At 35.7% G+C, this 22,351-nt stretch overlaps 1 protein-coding gene across 1 annotated transcript; it reads left to right on the top strand.

Annotated features, from left to right (window-relative positions):
• Positions 1 to 20,838: 20,838 nt before the first annotated feature.
• MYCTH_39662 (uncharacterized protein) lies at positions 20,839 to 21,147 on the top strand (the record flags this gene model as incomplete). The annotated part of the gene is given in 2 exon segments (XM_003666312.1): positions 20,839 to 20,947; positions 20,966 to 21,147. Coding segments are annotated over 2 exon segments (291 nt in total), but the record flags the coding sequence as incomplete, so codon positions are not given.
• Positions 21,148 to 22,351: the final 1,204 nt, after the last annotated feature.

The raw sequence follows: 22,351 nt of genomic DNA, 5'->3' as shown, positions 1-22,351 counted from the left end.
TAAGGCTGTTTAACGCATTGGCTAGTCCTTTTATCTATAAATACCACTCCTTTATATCTCCTTTATAGATAGTTTTAATAAGGCACTGTCTCCTTTGTATAGCTACTTACTATAGACTGCTTTTAACACTCCTGGAGCTCCTACTACGTTCGGTAGTTATAAGCCTGGCGCCTTAACTACTCCTTTGCCGATGTATCTTTAATATTAGTAGTAGCTTCTTCTATTACGAACTCTCTTACCTTGCTTTAATATGCTTTTAATGACGTGTCTATCATGTCTAAGATCTTAGTCAAGACTTCTATATGCCTTATAGGGCCTAGTTCCTAGAACTTATAATATATCAAACTATAGTTATAGGCTAAAATTGCTAGTATATAGGGATTTATTAACCCTAATAGCGACTATAAGCTAGATCTAGAAGTTCTATAGCGCTTAACCTATAAATAAGCTAGAGATAACCTTATCCTAGCTTCTTAAGAGTAGCTCTAGAAAGGATTATCACCCTTAAGGTCTATAGATTTAATGCCTTCTAATATAGCTAGTATAGCCAAATTTGTATAACTATTAGACTAGGGCTAGAAGTTCTTAATATGATTAGAGGGACATAGGGTACAGTTTTGTTTTTCCGGTTCTATAGAGCTTTACTATATACTATAGGTATAAATAGGGGTTACCTATCTAAGGGCACTAGACAGATAGACAAGGACAATAGATAGCTTTTAATACTCGTTTGCTCTAATAGATTAGAGTAGTAGGATGTAGTTCTTCTTTCTTTTATAAGTTAGGGATATCTTTTTCTATATAAGTAGACTCTTCTACGTCTATCTAGAGGGACATTACTATCACCGCCCTCGCCCTTATCGTCGTTACCATCTAGATGGTCGGACTTGCCTACTATGACCGCGAATACTCGGATGCCTTAGACTTTTTAAGCCGAAGCTCCTCCCTATCTGACTAGACGGAGGTTTAGTTCTAGAGGTGCTAAGTGGTACCCTAGAGGGTTAGTACTAGCTTATATTTTAGGGGCTTAATTAGGGAAGAGCTTAGCTTTGAGTCTAAACTAGACTACTAGACTTTAAGTATAGTAAGATAGTAATATTCGTGATAGAGGAGCGAAGATATATATATAGAGGCGTGTATAGTAAGATTATTAGGAAAGCAAGAAAAGCGAATATAGGTGCCAAGAGATTAGTATATTTAGCGGTAGGCTAGGGAACTACTCTTGCCCTAATGTAATAATACCGTTAGTAGAGACGGTAGAAATCATAGGATAATGAGTTTAAAGGAGTTTGACATCTATTTAGAAGGATAGAAACTCTAAAATACAGATTAGCGACACTAGAACTATTTAGGATTTGGAAACGAGACTTTAGAGTTATATAGATATTAGAGGAAAGCTTTATAGCTATCCTAGCCCTAGTTACCTTAGTATTAGCGCTTACTAGTAAGGGTATATCTACCTATATATTACTACTCTTTAGTAGTCTAGTATAGATTTGTCTTATTAATTTAGGAGTTCTAACTTTAGAGGTTAGAACGCTATTATTATAAGGTATCTCTTATTAGAAAGTTTAGGAATAGCTTTACTAGGTATACTCTAAAGGAATGAAGGTAGTAGACTAAGTTTATATTTAATCTTACTAGTTATAAGAAGACTTAAAGGAAAGGAGGAAAGCTTTTTAGATTAACTACTTAGATAGAAAAGTTATCTTTAAGGAAGTTACCTAAATAAAAAGGCGTAATTAAAAATAGTAACCTTAGGTATTACTTTTCTTATTAGTTTAGTAAATATTTTAATTAGAATTATTACTTTTAATACCTCTTATATCTAGGTATATTAAAACCTTATTAGAAAGGATACTATTAGAATTACCTTAATTACTAGAATTTAGAAACCTTACTTTAGACTTAAAAGTCAAGTATCATACTTAAATAGACATTATAGTAGATAGACTTACTAAAGTTATTTAGGTTATATTCTCTTTACTAATAGATAAAGGATTACCTAGTCTCTTCTCTAGTTATAATATTATTAAATACCTTAAGTATTTCAAAAAGGCTTATAAAATCTTTAGTAGAGATAATATTAACAAGATCTCTTACTTTAAGTAATAGTATATAGATGACCTTTAGGAAATCCTAGACTAGTAACTAGAGTTAAAGAAAAAGGACTAGGCTACTTTTAAAGCTACTATTAAAGAACGCTAGAAGTAGAACGACTCTTGCTAGGAAACTTCTACTTAAGAGCTAGAGTGTCTTCCAGATTCCTAGTATATAGATTTAGCTAAGTCTATCTATAATTACTTAGAGTATATTAATGTCCTACTTACCTAAGTACTAAAGAAGAAGAAAGCGGTCTATTAGTTATTAGCTATCTAGAAGGTATAGGATAGATTTCCCTTTACTCTTTAGACTAGTCTTTAAGTCTATAAGAAAGGTAACTTATAAATTAATAATATAGAGTAAGAGGACTTCTATAACTTTATATAGGAGTATCTATATAAGGGAGTTAATACTAGGTTAATATACTATAAGCTAGATCTAAAAGGAGGAGAAGTTAAACTATAGGTAAGCTAGACTATTAAGAAAAGTCCTTTAGCTCCCTAGATATAGGAGAGTCCTTTAGGTTTATCTGCCTAGAGAGACACTACCTTTGATAAGATCGTTAATAGGCTTATAGATACCTTATATAAGCTTTGGATTAATAAGGGCAAAGTTAGCTATAAATCTTTAGACAGGGGTAGGCGTTCCTGTAATTAGACGGATGACCTAAGTGATAACGAGATTAAGGAGATCTAGACCTACCTATTAGCCACTTAAGAGTCTTAGTAAAAGAAGAAGAGTAATAGGTTCTAGCCGAGTTTGACCTTAGCTATACCTTATAGCTACTACTATTATAGTGATTAGACGTACTTTACCTATAGGTATCTAGCCCTAGTAAAGGATATCTATAATAGTCTTATTTATTAGCTTAGGTTTAAGTAAATCTTAGATAAAAGAGATCCTAGTCTTCTAGAAAGCTAGCAAGTTAAGATCCTTAGTAAGGATATAGCTACTATAGCTAATTAGGGGACTTAGTAATATATTATTTGTACTTATACTTCTCTTTAGCTAGATCTTCCTAGCTAGGAGCCGTACTAATAGTTTATAGAGAGCTACTAAAAGGAGTATAGTTAAGAGTACTATCTAGACTTAAACCTTATTACTAATAAGGCCTTCTTTTAGTATACTAAAGGTTTATACCTACCGAAAGTAGTTATAACCTCCCTTAATCGCCTTACTAATATTAAGAGAGTTTCCCTGGAGTTAATCTATAACTATACTAAGGTAAGAAAGATTAATTTCTAGATAGATTATAAATAAGGTAGATATACTTTCGTCTAGTAGGTAAAACAGACAACGTCTCGGACAGACAACCCTATTTTTACTACTAACTATAAAGGCTTACTAACAGACACGTCATAGTCTGATTAGACGGCGATACAAGCTTTTAATACTATTAAATCAGAGGTTAATAGTAAAGATATTTCTAATAAGGATAGTAATATAATAACTATAGTATAGAGTACTATCCTTATAAAGTACTATTTTATGGAAATAGAAGATAAGCTAATATAGGATCCTATTAGGTAAAAGGGGACTAATAAAGTAAAGACTATTTGATTACTAAAAAGGACTATAGAAGTAAAAGGAACTAACCTTTTGGCTATAGGCTAAGGGGTTATAGCTACCGCTAAGAGGACTACTAACCCTACTAGCAAGAAAGCTCTCCCCCTAGCTAGATAGAAACGAACCATTTACTTTAGGGAATTAGAGAAATTGACTAAGGAAAATATAGCCTATAACGTACTTTCTCTGATTAGTAAGGCTCTTTAAGCGAAGACACTTACTATTGACAAGGTCTTAGAGATCTCCCTAGCGTTTAAGAACACGCTAATTATATTCCTTAAGCAGGATTATAAAAGTCCTTAGGAGGTAATCGAGTATAAGGGCTTAGCTATTCCCTTCCCTAATAAGCCGGCTTTATAAATAAGAAGGAGAGCGTTATAAGAGGTTAAGATCTACCTTAGCTATCTAAGTAGATAGAGTAGCATTAAGGGAGAAGAGTCTATAATTATAGTTCCGGCATTTTTAGGGGTTACTAATAATAGCTAGTAGACCGTTATAACGGATAGGTTCTAGAGTAACTACCTTACTAGATAGCAAGACTAGCTAAATTTAGAAGAAATCGAAATATCCTTCTAGGCTCTAATCTATATACTCTCTACTAATTAGAAGATCTAGATAGATATACTTATACAGATATATATACTACTAACGCTCTATTATAACTTTAAAGATCTAAGGGGTAAGAAGGTACTTACTCTAATTGACATTGGATCTAAGTATAATATAATTACCCTTAGCCTAGTATAGAGATACTATCTCCCTATATAGATAACGATAATAATTTCCTAGGGTCTTTATAATAGTAAGCCATTTACTAGGGAAACGGTTAATATGATTATCTTAGGGGCTATCTTAATCTATAAGCATTTCTTTATTTTAGACAGAGATACTAGTAGTCATTAAATCTTACTAAGTATACTATTTATCTATGATACGAGCCTAACATTTAGCTATAATGCTAGCTATCTAGTCATAGTAAATATTATCGTTAAGAATAAATTAATTAAAGCGTCGGTTATCTCAGATATTATAGCTAAAATGACGTTCGAAAGAAAACATTAACTTATAAGGGACGAACTTTAGCATCTAGTCACGATAATTATCGCTACCCCCACGTTTACCGACATTTAGGACAGTAAAATTCTACTTAGATTTCTTAATGATCAGGCTAGTAAAGCTATTTTTAATATAATATTAAGGATTTCTTGCCTACCTCTTATTAATATATTTACTAAAGTTTCTATATTTTATCTTACCAGATAGAACACTTTAAAATAGAGATACTAGGAAACAGAGGGCGAAACGGAGGAGCCCGGCCGTCTAGATAGACGGAAAACGCTTAGGAAACTTGTATTAAAGGTTAGAAAAGGGTTATAAGAGGTACGGACATTTACTATATAAAAGCCCGCGGCTAGGAAAGTTTACCTTATAGATATAGCTATTAGTGATAGTTTAATACCTAATAGTAACCCTAACTGGCGGGAATAGTGCCCAAGGGAAGCTACTAAAAAGATAAAGTTTAGGTTAAAGTAAGATAACCTTATTATACTACGGTTTTTAGACCTAGAGCCTAGGACACAGCTTATAGCTAAACGGCTTAATGTACTACTTATATCTATAGGAAGCTTCCTATCTAACTAGGAAAAGGAACTCTTTATATAGGTCCTACAGAATAGGGAGGCCGCCCTAGTATAGGATTTTACTAAATATAGGCAGATTTACCCTAATATTGTCCTTCCTTAGGTTATCTAGACTATCCCTTATACGGTATAGTAATCGAAGAGTATCCCTATCCTAAAGCTATTAATGCCAAAGGTTATTAATCTCCTAAAGTAGTAGATTTAGCGAAGGATCATTAAGCCTAGCTATAGAAGCTACTATAATAACTAGTTCCTAGTCCTTAAAAAGGACGGCGGTCTCCGGCTAATCAATGATGCCTAGAAAGCTAATGCTATAACTATATAGGACGCATTTATACCGCTAGCTATAGAGGAATTTAGTAAGGACTTTGGGGGTTATAAAGTTATCTCCCTCCTAGACCTATTTTCTAGGTATGACTAAGTTAGCCTTAACAAACGGAGCTAGGATCTTACTACCTTTCAAATACCTATTAGCCTCTTCTAGATATATACTCTCCCTATAGGCGGAACGAACTCTATTGCCTAGTTTTAACGAGCGATAACCTAGATCTTCTAGAACCTGATTCCGGATGTTTACCGTGTTTACCTAGATAATATCTATATAAAGGGGCTATAGTCTAACTATGATAGGGAAGAGGTTGCCCCTAGGTTACGGAAGTTTATAGTCAAATATCTCTAAAACGTTAATATAGTTCTCCTAAATACTAAACTTACTAGAGCTACTATCGTAGCTAGGAAATCCTAATAGTACCGCCTATAAGTAGTATTACTTAGCTACCTCTATATATCTAAAGGGCGACTACCTAATAATGCTAAAGTTATGAAAATCCTTAAGTAGACTTCTTATTCGGATTTAAAGGATATTTATACCTTCCTAGGGATCGTTAGCTACTACCAGATCTAGATAGAGCACTTTACTACAATTACTCGGCTATTATACGACCTAATAAAGAAGAATACCTATTAGGAATAGGGTCCTACTTAATAGTAGGCTATAAAGAAACTCTAAACCCGAATAATCACTACCTTAGTCCTCGTACCGCTTGTTTTCGATAACCCTAGATATAGTTAGATATACCTAATGACCAATATAAGTCTTTTCGGTTAGGGAGGGGTTATTAAATAAGTTAGCCCTAATAAGAAGAGGCATCTATACCAGTTTAAGAGTAAGATATAGTCTAAGGTAGAGAAATGGTATAACCTTACTAAATAAGAGCTCTATAGACTACCTTTCCTATTAAAACGTTTCCGATAGTACCTCTTTAGTATTTACTTCATTATAGAGATAGACGCTCTTGTCCTAGTTTACTAGTTAAACGGCATAGCTAATAATATACCTAGAGCCTTAATAATATAGTAGATTATATAGATTTGGCTATTTAACTTTAAGGTTAAGCACATTCCAGGTTCTAAAAACGCTATTACTAATAGGCTTTTATAGAAGCCTCCTAGTCCGTCTAACTAGATAGAGAAAGTAAACAAAGAGGATATTAACGATTAGGTTAACGTGTAAATCTATACTAACCGCGTTAGCGATCCTCCTAAACCTATAGACCCGAACCTTAAGGAAGGATACTCTAAATACTTTAGAGCGATCGTATAGTACTTGGCCACTCTAGAAGAACCTATAGCTATCTGACTATATTAGTAGTAATATCTATTTAAGAAGGAAGCGCTTAAATATTTAGTAGACAAGGGCTATCTGTTCCTTTGGCTAGTAAACGATACCTAGAATCCTTGCTATATAGTAGATACCTCGGAAGAAAGGTGACGAATTTTCTAGGCTTGCTACAATGAGATAGGCTATAAGGGTGGAGAAGCTACTTACCAGAGGGTTACTAACCACTATTACCAGAAGGGAATATACGTTAACGTAGCAGAGTAGATTTATACCTACCTAGAGTACTAGGTATAGGATACTAAAAGATTTAAGGAGGTATATTTGCATTTAGAACCTTCTCTAATCCTATTTACGAAATAGCACTTAGATATCTAGTTTATACCCTCTAACTAGAGGGGGAAGCCCTATTTTCTCTTCGAGGCGTATAACGATCTTTTAGGATTTATAGAAGCTAAAGTCCTACCTAATAAGTTAGCTAGAGTGGTAAAGAACTTCATTAACCGTAACATTCTCCTTTATTAAGGACTCCCGATAGTTATAGTCATTAATAGGGGATTTGAATTTAAAGGGGAAGCGAAAGCTATCCTAGAGGAACTAAGGGTAAAACGTATTATTATCTCTCCTTATAACTCTAAGGCTAACGGTATTAGTAAGGCTAGGTATATACCTATTATAGCTACCCTAGTAAAGATAATTATAAGGACTAGAAAGAACTAGTAATAACTTTTTCCTTACGTCCTATATATTAACCGTATTACTATTCGAAATAGCTATAGCCGCTTACCCTTTAACCTTATCTATAACTATAATTCTATTAGCCTGATCGAAAACGATGTTCCTACCTAGTAAATTCCTTACTAGGACTCTATAGCTATCCGACTAGATAGGGGAAATCAAGTAGAGGCCTATCTATAACTACTAGAACTCTATACTAAGGTGCTACTCGATACGGAATTCGATCTAGAAGTTGCTACTAAAAAGGTTACTAAAGCTAGACAAAAAATAGCTAAACGCCAAAACAAAGCCTATTGCCGTAAGTTTAGAGCCAAGAATGCCTAAATCAAGGCAGGCAATCTTATTCTAGTATATAATAATATTCGGTAGATCGATATAAGTTCGTTTCGAAAACTCTAGTATCGGTAGTATAGTCTATACTAGGTCTAGGAAGTTAGGAATAGAAATACCTACTACCTAGAGACTCTTAATGGTATAACTATATAGATACTATATTCTATAAACCGCGTTAAGAAGTTTTTTAAGTAGGATAGAGTTTAGCTTAAAGCCGACAGATCTAATAGTTTTCTAGGCAAGTAGAACCCCTAGAACTAAGTAAGTTCTTTGCTACTAGAAGCGCTTAAAGAAGTGGTAGTAGAAGAGGAAGCTCCTAGACAAACTAGGTAACTATAACTAAGCGACTAACTTACTAGATCCAAAGCCTAATAGTAACGATAGTAATAATAAGAGCTTATAGTCAAACTAACTAGAGGGAAATTACCTGGATTTTAACCTTTAAACTATTAATAGAAATATAAGTTAACCCTATTTAATTTTACTTCTATTTACTCTTTACTATCTAACCTCTAATTACTCTTTTTCTATATTGCCTTTACCCCTTTTTCCCTAAATCCCCAGTTTCCTACCTATAAACGCCGTTTACCCTATTTATAAGCTGCCTATTAATCCCTAACTATATAATCTAAATCCGTTAAAATTAGAGAGCTCTTTTTCTATATTACTAGCTAGATATTCTTTAGCTAGCTATCAAGGTCAAATTTGGCCTGACCTATAAGTCAAGGGTTAGGATCTTAGGAGCTATCGTTAACTACATCTTCCTATAAGCACTTCTTGTCACTCTAGTAGCAGTTTCTATACTATCTATCCAGGATAGGACCTATTAAAACGTAGCTATAGAATAGCTATATAGTATAGATAGTAATAGGCTTCTTGTTCCTTAGAGGGATAACCTTAGTTGTTAACCTTTAGTAAGACTATTTATAGGCTTAGCATAGTGCTAGATTCCTATATCCCTAATTAGCTCTTCCTCTAACTAGAGGGAGGAAGTTATTCTTATATATCTTTAAATACCTAGATAAACAAACCGAGAACTCGGGCCTAGTAGGTAACTATAGTATAAATCTACCAACTAAACGGACTACCGTTATTAATTTCTGTAAAAACTAGGTATAACCGCTTTATTAGAGCTCTCTTATAGGTATAGAAGAATTCTATATAGATAGGAGCAAGTCTTAGGATTTTAAATATCTACTTTAAGGCGTTAGGATTAGGGTTTAGTTCCTAGCAAATATATAGGACTACCTATATCTTAAGGTACTTAATAAAGAAGAATCTATAATATAAAAGAAATAGTTTATACTCGTATTATATCAAGGCTACCTCTAGATAATCTAAAGGCATTAATAGATCTTCTAGGTAAGCTACTCTTACCACCTATATAAACTTAGGAGGCACTAGGAACTGATTATCCTAGGTAGTCGTCAAATCCATTAGTCGGTTAATTATCGAGGGAAGTATAGGCTTAGTATCCTTGTCAATTTCTATATCTTCCTAGATAGAGGATTTATATCTCTAGCGCTTAACTCTTTTGGTAGATATAGTAGTTAAACTTGCTTATAGGAGCTTATAGTAAGTTCGAAGGGGAAGTAATATAGGAAGAAGTAGTATTAGCTATCTAAGTAGAGGAAGATAATTATAAGTAAGAGTTAGTTAGAAGGGTAGAAAAGTAAGAAGAAGTTTAAGGAGAAATAAAGAATACTTATCCTTTAAACAATTTAATAATTAGGGCACTAGAACCGCTAGACTTCTATTTAAAGAAGGTATACCTAGGCTAGAATAACCTATTATATAATAGGTTATATTCCTTTATTATTACTAGATAAAACGTAAGTCAAAGTCATTCCTTAGGGTTATAATAAAGAATGACCTAGTTATATAGAGGCTAACGTAGTTACCTATTAGATAGTACTAGAACTAGTAAATATAGCCTAGAATAGCTAGATAAGGAAGGTATCTAAGAGGAACTAAAAGGTCTATAAATACCCCTAACTTAACCCTCTTCTCCTCTCTCTTTTCTATAACTAATAACTATAAACTATAAATCGCTAACTTATAAAAACGCCAAATAAAATATTTTCTCCGCCTAGTCAGATAGCTAGACGCTGTCAGGCAAGTGTTCCATTAAGCGATTTATTTCTAAATGTTAGTAATCTAGGTTTTAAGCAACTTTATATAAGTCTTCCGATGGCAAACATGTATAGGGATAACGTTAGAGAGTAAGAAGAGAAGGATCGGTTCCTCTCCCTCTGACTAGAGGGCTAAGCTAACCAAGTATAGGACTACCTTTACTCCTCCTAGGGGAGGATCCTAAAACCCTAAGGCTCTTTCTTTAGTACCTCCTTATGACTTAGGTTCCGGGGGAAGAAATTGCTAATTACCTAGGGAGCGGTAATACCTAGAAGCTCTTTAATAAACTATATACTAGGCCTATTCCCTATCCTAGGGAAGTTATAGCTAGAAGGCTAGAGTAGCTTATAAGTCTTAGTCTTAAGACTAATAAGTAGATTATTAGCTACCTATTTCCTTTATATACTAGGCTATATAGCTAGGGGAAGATATACTTCGGCTAGTATTAGTATAATATTACTATAAGCCTATATAATATTAAAGGGCTTATATTAAGAAAGGAGTACCTAAACGGCTACGACCTCCTAAACCTACTTTAATATATATTAATATCTTATAAGCTATATATTTATATCTTTCTAGAAGCTATCAGTAACCTAAAGCTTAAATAGTTAGTACTACCCCTATAAAAATGGAAGGATATAGCCGGAAAACGATTCTAGGTAATCCTTTGCCACTTATAATAATCATATTAGGTTATAGCTATATATAACTAGATAGAGTCTTATCTCTATTATATAGATTTTTATCTTTCTGATAAGTAAAGCCGAAAAGATTTATTTAAGACTCTATAGGATAAGGTCATTCTCCCTAGCTTTCTTTTTCTACCGCCTAGAGGTTATATATACTAGCCAATAATATAGGCGACATTAAAGCAAAAGGGTTAATAGGAATATAACATCTAGATAGCCGAATTCTACGGGTTCTACTTTTAAGAGATACGATAGAGGGATAAACTATAGCTTAAGCTTCCCTAGTAAAAGAGCTATCTATATATAAGGCTAAAAGTAACAGAGGCTAAGAATAAGATATTAATACTCTAGCTTAAAACGATCTAGATAGCTCTAGGCTATCTACCTAATAGCTTCCTTTAGCTAGAAAAACCAAAGAACCCTTAGGGAGATATCTATCCCTATTAACTACCTAGGTAGCCTATAGATAAGCCACTTTATAGGCCGCTAGTTCTATAGCTATAGCTATAGCTAAGACAGGCCAAATCAGTTATTTCCGTCCGGATAGAGGAAGGAGAAGATAACCTGCCGCTAATAAAGGAGTAACTAATTATAAAGAAGGATTGTCAAGTTCCCCTAGATAATACCATCTAGCAGTTCCTTAGTAAGGCGCCTAAGGGACTTGGGCCGCCTTAGCTACTTTAATAGGCGCTCAAGTATCCCTATAAACTAAAGATAGCTATTTACTAATATATAGTAGAATAGGTAGAGGAGTAACTTATAGCTATAGAAGGATAGGAAAAATCTTCGAGATCATAGTAATAGTACCTAGTAAAGTAGGCGCCTTTAATAACACGATAGCTACCTAGTTAGACCAAGACAAAGCTAAGTAAGCCGGTATAGACGTAGGAGATACGCTCGACCCGAGCTACTAAGAAAGGATAGGCTCGTTAGCGTCGTCCTAATAATAATCCTATTAAATAGACTTAGCCCTTACTATTCGAACATTTAGAGCCTAAAGATCTTAAGCTAGTTCCTAAGTACCTGCTATAGTTTATAGGCTAGGATACACTAGATACTAAAGTAGAAGCCTAGTAAAGGCATCAGGTATCTAAGAAACGGCCTTCGCCTAAAGGTAATAGTAAAGCTAAGTAGGCTAGGCATTATAAAGAACGTAAGTAAGGTTTTAGGTCCGAATTTACTAGTAAGAGCCTTAGGGCAAATTCGAAGGGGAAGTATAGACTAGGGCTAGAAGTTCTTAATATAACTAGAGGGATATAAGGTATAGTTTTGTTTTTCTAGTTCTATAGAGCTTTGCTATATACTATAGGTATAAATAGGGGTTATCTATCTAAGGGCGCTAGACAGATAGATAAGGACAATAGATAGCTTTTAACACTCGTTTACTCTAATAGATTAAAGTAGTAGGATATAGTTCTTCTTTCTTTTGTAAGTTAGGGATATGTTTTTCCATGTAAGTAGACTCTTCTATATCTGTCTAGAGGGACATTACTATCGCCGCCTTTGCCCCTATTGTCGTTGCCGTCTAGATGGTCGGACTTGCCTACTGTGACCGCGAATACTTGGACGCCCTAGACTTTTTGAGCCAAAGCTCCTCCCTATCTGACTAGACGGAGGTTTGGTTCTAGAGGTGCTAAGTGGTGCCCTAGAGGGTTGGCACTAGCTTACTATAAGACTCCTTTCATAAGGATATTATATATACTATAGACGTTAATAGATAGATAAGATAGCTATAATGCTAGCTAGTATATATTATGGATTTTAAATTCCATAAAGCTATAAAAGTATATAGGAAGAAGGATATTAACCTTATTAGGGGGATTATCTAAGCGCTTCGCTCTATACTTATGCTATTAGTTATAACGCTCCATATAATAGTCATAACGTAATATATAACTAGTCTTAATGTAGCTAAGCGTTTAGGAGTTAATCTATAGCGCTAGATTCGTAACTTTAATATCGCCTTCTAGCGAGCTATCTAATACGATATCCTAGAAGTGTAGGGCGCGCGAGGACTTTACGCTTTTCTTAACACTATCGCTATATATATCTTGCCAACCTAGGTAGTAAACAAGAGGATAGAAATTTAGCTCGCTAATGGTATAGGATAGCTACTTCTGGAGCTTAGTACCCTTGTTATAATGGCCGAGATCCTAATTAATAACGACGTATAACCTAGAGTCTCTTAGAAGTATAGAATCTTCTTGATAACTTATATGCTAACACTTCCTATAGCTTAAAAGAGCGGTAAGGAGAGAGGTAGAGACTTGTATACTTAGTAGCGTAATATAAGATATTCTTATAAGTGTCTAAGATATCTATAGGATCTAGTAGACTATTATATATTTAAGCAAGCTATCTATAGTAATAAGTAATGCTTATACCTTTTTAATAAGGAGTATAAGAGGATTTGCTAAGAGCTTAATAAGCTAAAGTAAGCTAGACTAAAAAATTAACTTATTACTAAATAAGGGGAGCTATTCTATTCTAGGTAGTTAGGGGTAAGATACCTTAGTTCCCTTAATACGTTAATTATTAGCCTTTAACTACTTAGTAAGCTCTTGACTTACTATAGGGTATTTAATATAGTTATTCTATAGCGTTATCCTCTTTCGGAAAGCACTTTACTAGACTTATATAGTACGACCTACTTAGTTAATAATAAGAAGTTCCTTTTACCTAGGACATTCGTTAAGGTAGAAGATCCTAAGTTTGTTAAAGCAAGTATAATAATCTTTCCTATTAGTAAGAAGGGCACTTAGGTAATTAAAAACGTTCCAGATAGATTATATGAACTATATACTAAGAAGCTAATACTTAAGGATATTACTATTATCGAAAGATTTTATATTAATATTGTCTTAGAAACTCTATTACTTAAGGCAGGTACTTAGTACTATAGCTTAGATTGCTTACTACGTTTTGGAATACTAGAAAATAACATTATCCTTTATAAGTTAGAACGTAAGTATAATCTTACCTTTCTTGAATATAAGCTACTTTCCCATTACTTAAGCTTCCTAGATTATATCTTAATTGGTAAAGTAGATATTATAAACGTTTATATATCCTTATAGAACGTATTTACTATATATAGTAAAAGGTCCTGGATATAAGTGTTACCTACTATAAGAGAGAATACTAAGGATCTTTAGTATTTAAGAGTTAGCTACCTCGGACTAAAAGCGTTAAAAGCGCTTATTAATAATACTAGAAACGTCTATATTAAGGGGATAATATTAGACTAGGGCTAGAAGTTCTTGATATGACCAGAGGGACACAGGGTGCAGTTTTGTTTTTCCGGTTCCGTAGAGCTTGTTATATACGATAGGTATAAATAGGGGTTGCCTATCCAGGGGGCGCCAGACAGATAGACAAGGACAACAGATGGCTTTCAACACTTGTCTGCTCTAATAGATTGGAGTGACAGGATGTAGTTCTTCTTTCTTTTGTAAGTTAGAGTACCTTTTTCCACGTAAGTAGACTCTTCTACGTCTATCTAGAGGGACATCGTTATCGCCACCTTCGCTCCTATCGTCGTTACCGTCTAGATGGTCGGACTTGCCTACTGTGACCGCGAATACTCGGACGCCCTGGACTTTTTAAGCCGAAGCTCCTCCCTATCTAACTAGACGGAGGTTTGGTTCTGGAGGTGCTAAGTGGTGCCCTAGAGGGTTAGTACTAGCTTATATATTTTTGGGGGCTTAATTAGGGAAGAGCTTAGCTCTAAGTCCAAACTAGACTACTAGACTTCAAGTATAGTAAGATAGCAATATTTGCGATGGAGGAGTAAAGACATACGCGCGGAGGCGTATATAGCAAGACTGTTAGGAAAGCGAGAAGAGCAAATATAGGTGCTAAGAGATCGGCATACCTAGCGGTAGGCTAGGGAACTACTCTTGCCCTAATATAATAACACCACTAGTAGAGACGGTAGGAATTGCGAGACGATGAGTTTAAAGGAGTTTGATATCTGTCTAGAGGGATAGAAACTCCGAAATACGGATTAGCGACATTAGAACTATTCGGGATTTAGAAACGAGATTTTGGAATTATATAGGTACTAGAGAAGAGCTTCATAGCTATCCTAGCCCTGGTTATCTTGGTATTAGCGCTTGCTAGTAAGGGCGTGTCTGCCTATATATTATTACTCTTTGGCGGTCTAGTATAGATTTGTCTTATTGTTCTAGGAGTTCTAACCTTAGGGGTTAGAGCGTTATTATTATAGGGTATCCCTTATTAGAAGGTTTAGGAATAGCTTTACTAGGTATACTCTAAAGAAGTAAAGGTAGTAGACTAAGTTTATGTTTGATCTTACTAGCTATAGGAAGACTTAAAGGAAAGGAGGAAAGCTTCCTAGATTAACTGTTTAGATAGAAGAATTATCTTTAAGGAAGTTACCTAAATAAGAAGGTATAATTAAGGATAGTAACCTTAGGTACTACTCTTCTTAATAGCTTAATAAATACCTTAATCGAAATCGCTACTCTTAACGCCTCTTACGTCTAGGTATACCGAAACCTCGTTAGGAAGGATACTATTGGAATTACCTTAATTGCTAGAGTTTAGAAACCTTACTTTAGACTCGGAAGCCAAGTATTATACTTAAGTAGATATTATGGCAGACAGATTTATTAAAGTTATTCGGGTCATATTCCCTTTGCCGACGGATAAGGGATTACCTAGTCTCTTCTCTAGTTATAACGCTATTAAATACCTCAAGTGTCTTAAAAAGGCTTATAAGATCTTTAGTAGAGATGATAGCGACAAGATCTCCTACTTCGAGTAATAGTATATAGATGACCTTTAGGAAATTCTAGACTAGTGGCCAGAGTCAAAGAAAAAGGACTAGGCTACTTTCGAAGCCGCTGTCAAGGAACGTTAGAAGTAGAATGACTCTTGCTAGGAAACCTCTACTCGGGAGCTAGAGCGTCTTCTAGATTCCTAATACGCAGATTCGGCTAAGTCTATCTATAACTACCTAGAGTACGTTAACATCCTGTTTACCCGAGTACCAAAGAAGAAGAAAGCGGTCTATTAGTTATTAGCTGTCTAGAAGGTATAGGATAGGTTTCCCCTTACTCTCTAGACTAGTCTTTAGGTTCATAAGAAAGGTAACTTGTAGGTTAATGATATAGAGTAAGAGGACTTCTATAACTTTATATAGGAGTATCTATATAAGGGAGTCAACACTAGGTTAGTATACCATAAGTTAGATCTAAAAGGAGGGGAAGTTAAACTATAGGTAAGCCAGACTGTCGAGAAAAGTCCTTTGGCTTCCTAGGCATAGGAGAGTCCTTTAGGTCTATCTGCCTAGAGAGATACTACCTTCGATAAGATCGTCAACGGGCTCGCGGATACCTTATATAAGCTTCGGATTAATAAGGGCAAAGTTAGCTACAAATCCTCGGATAGAGGTAGGCGTTCCCGTAACCGGACGGACGACCTAAGTGATGACGAGATCAAGGAGATCTAGACCTACCTGTTGGCTACTTAAGAGTCTTAGTAGAAGAAGAAGAGCGGTAGGTTCTAGCCGAGTTCGACTTTGGCTATACCTCGTGGCTACTACTACTATAGTGACTAGACGTACTTTACCTATAGATGTCTAGTCCTAGTAGAGGATATCTATAACGGTCTTATCTATTGGCTCGGTTTTAAGTAGATCTTAGGTAAGAGAGATCCTAGTCTTCTAGAAAGCTAATAAGTCGAAATCCTTAGTAAGGATATAGCTACTATAGCTAATTAGGAGACCTAGCAGTATATTATTCACGCTTATACCTCTCTTTAGCCAGATCTTCCTAGCTAGGAGCTATATTAACAGTTTATAGAGAGCTATTAAAGGGAACGTAGTTAGGAGTACTATCTAGACTTAAACCTTATTACTAATAAGGCCTTCCTTTAACATACTAAAGGTTTATATTTACTAGAAGTGGTTATAACCTCCCTTAATCGCCTTACTAATATTAAGAGAGTTTCCCTAGAGTTAATTTATAACTATACTAAGGCTAAGGAGATCAATTTCTAAATGGATCGCAAGCAAGGTAGATATACTCTCGTCTAACGGGTAAAACGGACAGCGTCTCAGGCAGACGACCCTATTTTTGCCACCGATTGTAAGGGCTTACCGACGGACGCGTCACGGTCTAACTAGACGGCGACGCAAGCCTTTAATGCTGTCAAGTTAGAGGTTGATAGTAAAGATGTTTCTAATGGAGATGGCGATATAGTAACTATGGTATAGAGTACTATCCCTATAAAGCGCTATCTTATAGAAATGGAAGACGAGCTAATATAAGACCCTATTAGGTAAGAGAGGACTAATAAAGTAAAGACTATTCGATTATTAAAAAGGAATATAGAAGTAGGAGGAACTAACCCTCTAGTTATAAGCTAAAGGGTTATAGCTATTACTAAGAAGGCTGCTAATCTAGTTAGTAAGGGAACTCTTCCCCTAGCTAGATAGAAACGAACCATTCGCTTCAAGGAATCAGAGAAATCGACTAAGGAGAACGCTACCTATAATATACTCTCTCTAGTTAGTAAGGCTCTTTAAGCAAAGACACTTACTATTGATAAGGTCTTAGGGATCTCCTTAGCGTTTAAGAATACGCTAATTGTATTCCTTAAGTAGGATTATAAAAGTCCTTAGGAGGTGATCGAGTATAAGGGCTTAGCTATTCCCTTCCCTAATAAGCTGGCTTTATAAGCAAGAGGGAGAGCGCTATAAGAGGTCAAGATATACCTTAGCCGTCTAGGCAGATAGAGCAGCGTTAAGGGAGAAGAGTCTATAATTACGGTTCTAGCATTTCTAGGGGTTACTAGTGATAGCTAGTAGGCGGTTATAACGGATAGGTTCTAGAGCGACTACCTTACTAGATAGCAAGACTAGCTAGATTTAGAAGAAATTGAAATATCCTTCTAAGCTCTGATCTATATGCTCTCTACTAGCCAGAGAATCTAGATAGGTATACTTATATAGATATACACACTATTAACGCTTTATTGCAACTTTAAGAATCTAAGGGGTAAGAAGGTGCTTACGCTAATCGACACCGGATCTAAGTATAATATAATTACCCTTAGCCTAGTATAGAAATATTATCTCTCTATATAGATAACGATAGTAATTTCCCGAGGTCTTCATAATAGTAGGCCATTTATTAGAGAAACGGTTAATATAATTATCTTAGGGGTTATCTTAATCTATAAACATTTTTTCATTTTAGATAGAGATACCGGTAGTTACCAAATCTTACTAGGTATACCATTTATCTATAATACGAGCCTAATATTTAGCTATAAAGCTAGCCGTCTAGTTATAGCAAACATTATCGCTAAGAATAAATTAATTAAAGCGTCGGTTATCTCGGACGTTATAGCCAAAACGACGTTCGAAAGAAAATATTAACTTATAGGGGACAAACTCTAATGTCTAGTTATAATAACTACTACTACCCCTACGTTTGCTAACGTTTAAGATAGCGAAATTCTACTTAGGTTTCTTAATAATTAGGCTAGTAAAGCCATTTTTAATATAATACTAAGAATTTCTTGCCTACCTCTTATTAACACGCTTACTAAAGTTTCGACATTTTATCTTACTAGATAGGACACTTTAAAACAGAGACACTAGGAAACGGAGAGCGAAACGGACGAGCCTAGCCGTCTAGATAGACAGAAAACACTTAGGAAACTTACGTCAAAAGTTAGAAAAGGGTTATAAGAGGTATAGACGTTTATTATACGAAAGTCTATAGCTAGAAAAGTTTACCCTATAGATATAGCCGTTAGCGATAGTTTAGTACCTAATGGTAACCCTAACTAGCGGGAACAGCGCCTAAGGGAAGCCACTAAAAAGATAAAGTTTGGGTTAGAATAGGATAGCCTTATTACGCTATGGTTTTCAGACCTAGAGCCTAGGACACGGCTTACGGCCGAATAGCTTGATACGCTGCTTATATCTATAGGAAGCTTTCTGTCTAACCAGGAGAAGGAGCTCTTCGTATAGGTCCTATAGAATAGGGAGGCTACTCTAGCATAGGATTTCACTAAATATAGGCGGATTTACCCTGACATTGTTCCTCCTTAGGTTATCCGGACCATCCCTTATACGGCATGGCAATTAAAGAGCATCCCTATCCTAAAGCTATTAATGCCGAAGGTTATTGACCTCCTAAAGTAGCAGATCTAGTATAGGATTATCGAGCCTAGCTATAGGAGCTACTATAATAACTAGTTCCTAGTCCTTAAAAAGAATAGTAGTCTCTGGCTAATTAATGACGCCTAGAAAGCTAATGCTATAACTAAATAGGACGTATTTGTGCCACCGGCTATAGAGGAATTTAGTGAGGATTTTAGTAGTTATAAAGTTATCTCCCTCTTAGACCTGTTTTCCGAGTATAACTAAGTTAGCCTTAACAAAAGGAGCTGGGATCTTACTACCTTTTAAACGCCTATTAGCCTCTTCCGGATATGTACCCTCCCTATAGGTAGAACGAACTCTATTGCCTAGTTTCAACAAGCGATAACCTAGATCTTCTAGAACCTGATTCCAGATGTCTGCCGCGTTTACCTAGATAATATCTATATAAAGGGGCTGTAGTCTAACTATAACAGGGAAGAAGTTGCCCCTAGGTTACAGAAGTTTGTAGTCGAATACCTCTAAAATGTTAATATAGTTCTCCTAAATGCTAAACTTGCCAGAGCTACCATCGTAGCTAGGAAATCCTAGTAGTACCGCCTATAGGCGGTATTACTTGGCTACCTCTATATACCTAAAGGGTGACTACCTAATAATGCTAAAGTTACGAAAATCCTTAAGTAGACTTCCTATTTGGATTTAAAGGATATTCACGCCTTCCTAGGGATCATTAGCTACTACCGGATCTAGATAGAGCACTTCGCTACGATTACTCGGCCGTTATATAACCTAATAAAGAAGAATACCCGTTAGGAATAAGGCCCTACTTAATAGCAGGCTATAAAGGAACTCTAAACTCGAATAACCACTACCCCAGTCCTTGTACCACTTGTTTTCAATGACCCTAGGTATAGTTAGATATACCTAATGACTAATATAAGTCTTTTCGGTTAGGGAGGAGTCATTAAACAAGTTAGCCCTGATAAGAAGAGGTACCTATGCCAGTTTAAGAGTAGGATATAGTCTGAGGCAGAGAAACGGTACGACCTTACTAAACGGGAGCTCTATAGACTACTTTTCCTGTTGAAACGTTTCTAACGGTACCTCTTTGGTATTCACTTCATCGTGGAAACGGACGCTCTTATCCTAGTTTACTAGTTGAACGGCGTAGCTAGTGATATACCTAGAGCCTTGATAATACGGTAGATCGTATAGATCTAGCTATTCGACTTTAAGGTTAAGCACATTCCAGGTTCTAAAAACGCTATTACTAATAGGCTTTCGTAGAAGCCTCCTAGTCTGTCTGACTAGATAGAGAAAGCAAACGAGGAGGATATTAATGATTAGGTTAATACGTAAATCTATACTAGCCGTATTAGTAATCCTCCCAAACCTATAGACCCGAACCTTAAGGAAGGATACTCCGAGCACTCTAGAGCCATCGTACGGTACTTAGCCACTTTAGAAGAACCTATAGCTATCTGACCACACTAGTGGCGACGTCTGTTCAAGAAGGAAGCGCTCAAATATTTGGTAGACAAGGGCTATCTATTCCTTTAGCTAGCGAACGATACCTAGAATCCTCGCCATGTGGTAGATACCCTAGAAGAAAGGTAACAAATTTTCTAAGCTTGCCATAATGAGATGGGCTATAAGGGTAGAGAAGCTACTTACTAGAGGGTTACTAACCACTATTACTAGAAGGGAATATATGCTAATGTAGCAAAGTAGATTTATACCTACCTAGAGTGTTAGGTATAGGATACTAAAAGATTTAAGGAGGTACATTTGTATTCGGAACCTTCTCTAATCTTATTTATAAAATGGCACTTAGATATCCAATTTATGCCCTCTGACTAGAGGGGGAAGCCCTATTTCCTCCTTAAGGCACGTAATGATCTTATAGAATTTATAGAAGCCAAAGTCCTACCTAACAAGTTAGCTAGAGCGGTAAAGAACTTTATCAACCGTAATATTCTCCTTCGTTAGGGACTCCCGATAGTTATAGTCATTAATAGGGGATCTAAATTTAAAGGGGAAGCGAAAGCTATCCTAGAGGAACTAGGGGTAAAACATATTATTATTTCTCCCTATAACTCTAGGGCTAACGGTGTTAGTAAGGCTAGGTATATACCTATTATAGCTGCCCTAGCAAAGATAACTATAGGGACTAGAAAGAACTAGCGATAGCTTCTTCCCTATGTCCTATATACTAACTATACTACCGTTTGAAATAGCTATAGCCGCTTACCCTTTAACCTTATTTATAACTACGATCCTATTAGCCCGATCAAAAATAATGTCCCTACCTAGCGAATTCTTTACTAGGACTCTATAGCCGTCTGACTAGATAGGGAAAATCAAGCGGAAGCCCGTCTACAATTATTAGAACTCCGTACTAAGGTATTACTTAATATAGAATTCGACCTAGAAGTTGCCACTAAAAAGGTTGCTAAAGCTAGACGAAAGATAGCTAAATACTAAAACGAAGCCTACTACCGCAAATTCAGAGCCGAGAATGCCTAAGTCAAAGTAAGCAATCTTGTTCTAGTATATAATAACATTCGGCAGATCGATATAAGCTTGTTTCGAAAACTCTAGTATTAGTAGCATAGCCTATACCAGGTCTAGGAAGTTAGAAACAGGAATACCTACTACCTAGAGACTCTTAATGATATAACTATATAGACACTATATTCCGCGAACCGCATTAAGAAGTTTTTTAAGCGGGATAGAGTTTGGCTTAAAGCTAACGGATCTAATAGTTTTCTAGGTAGGCAGAACCCCTAGAACTAGGAAGTGGGCTCTTCGCTACCGGAAGCACTTAAAGAAGTAATAGTAGAAGAGGAAGCTCCTAGATAAACTAGGTAACTACAACCGAGCGACCGACTTACCAGATCTAAAGCCCGAGAGCAACAATAGTAACGGTAGGAGCTTGTAGTCGAACTAACCAGAGGGAAACCACCCGGATTTTAGCTTTCGAGCTATTAATAGAAATACAAGTTGACCCTGTTCGATTTCACTTCTATTTACTCTTTACTACCTAAACCCCTAATTACCCCTTTTCTATACTACCTTTACCCCCTTCCCCTAAATCCCTAGTTCCCTACCTGTAGACGCCGTTTACCCCGTTTATAAGCTGCCTATTGATCTCTAACTATACTATCTAAATCCGTTGAAATTAGAGAGCTCTTTTTCTACGTTACTAGCTAGACATTCTTTAGCTAGCTATTAAGGTTAAATTTGGCCCGACCTATAAGCTAAGGGTTAGGATCTTAGGAGCTATCGTTAACCACTTTTTCCTATAAGCACTTCTTATCACTCTAATAATAGTTTCTATACTATCTATCTAGGACAGGACCTATTAAAATATAGCTATAGAATGGCC

This window comes from Thermothelomyces thermophilus, chromosome 6 (genome assembly GCF_000226095.1).
Source record: "Thermothelomyces thermophilus ATCC 42464 chromosome 6, complete sequence".
Classification (NCBI taxonomy): Eukaryota; Fungi; Ascomycota; class Sordariomycetes; order Sordariales; family Chaetomiaceae; genus Thermothelomyces; species Thermothelomyces thermophilus.
This window is presented reverse-complemented; position numbering and strand designations above follow the sequence as displayed.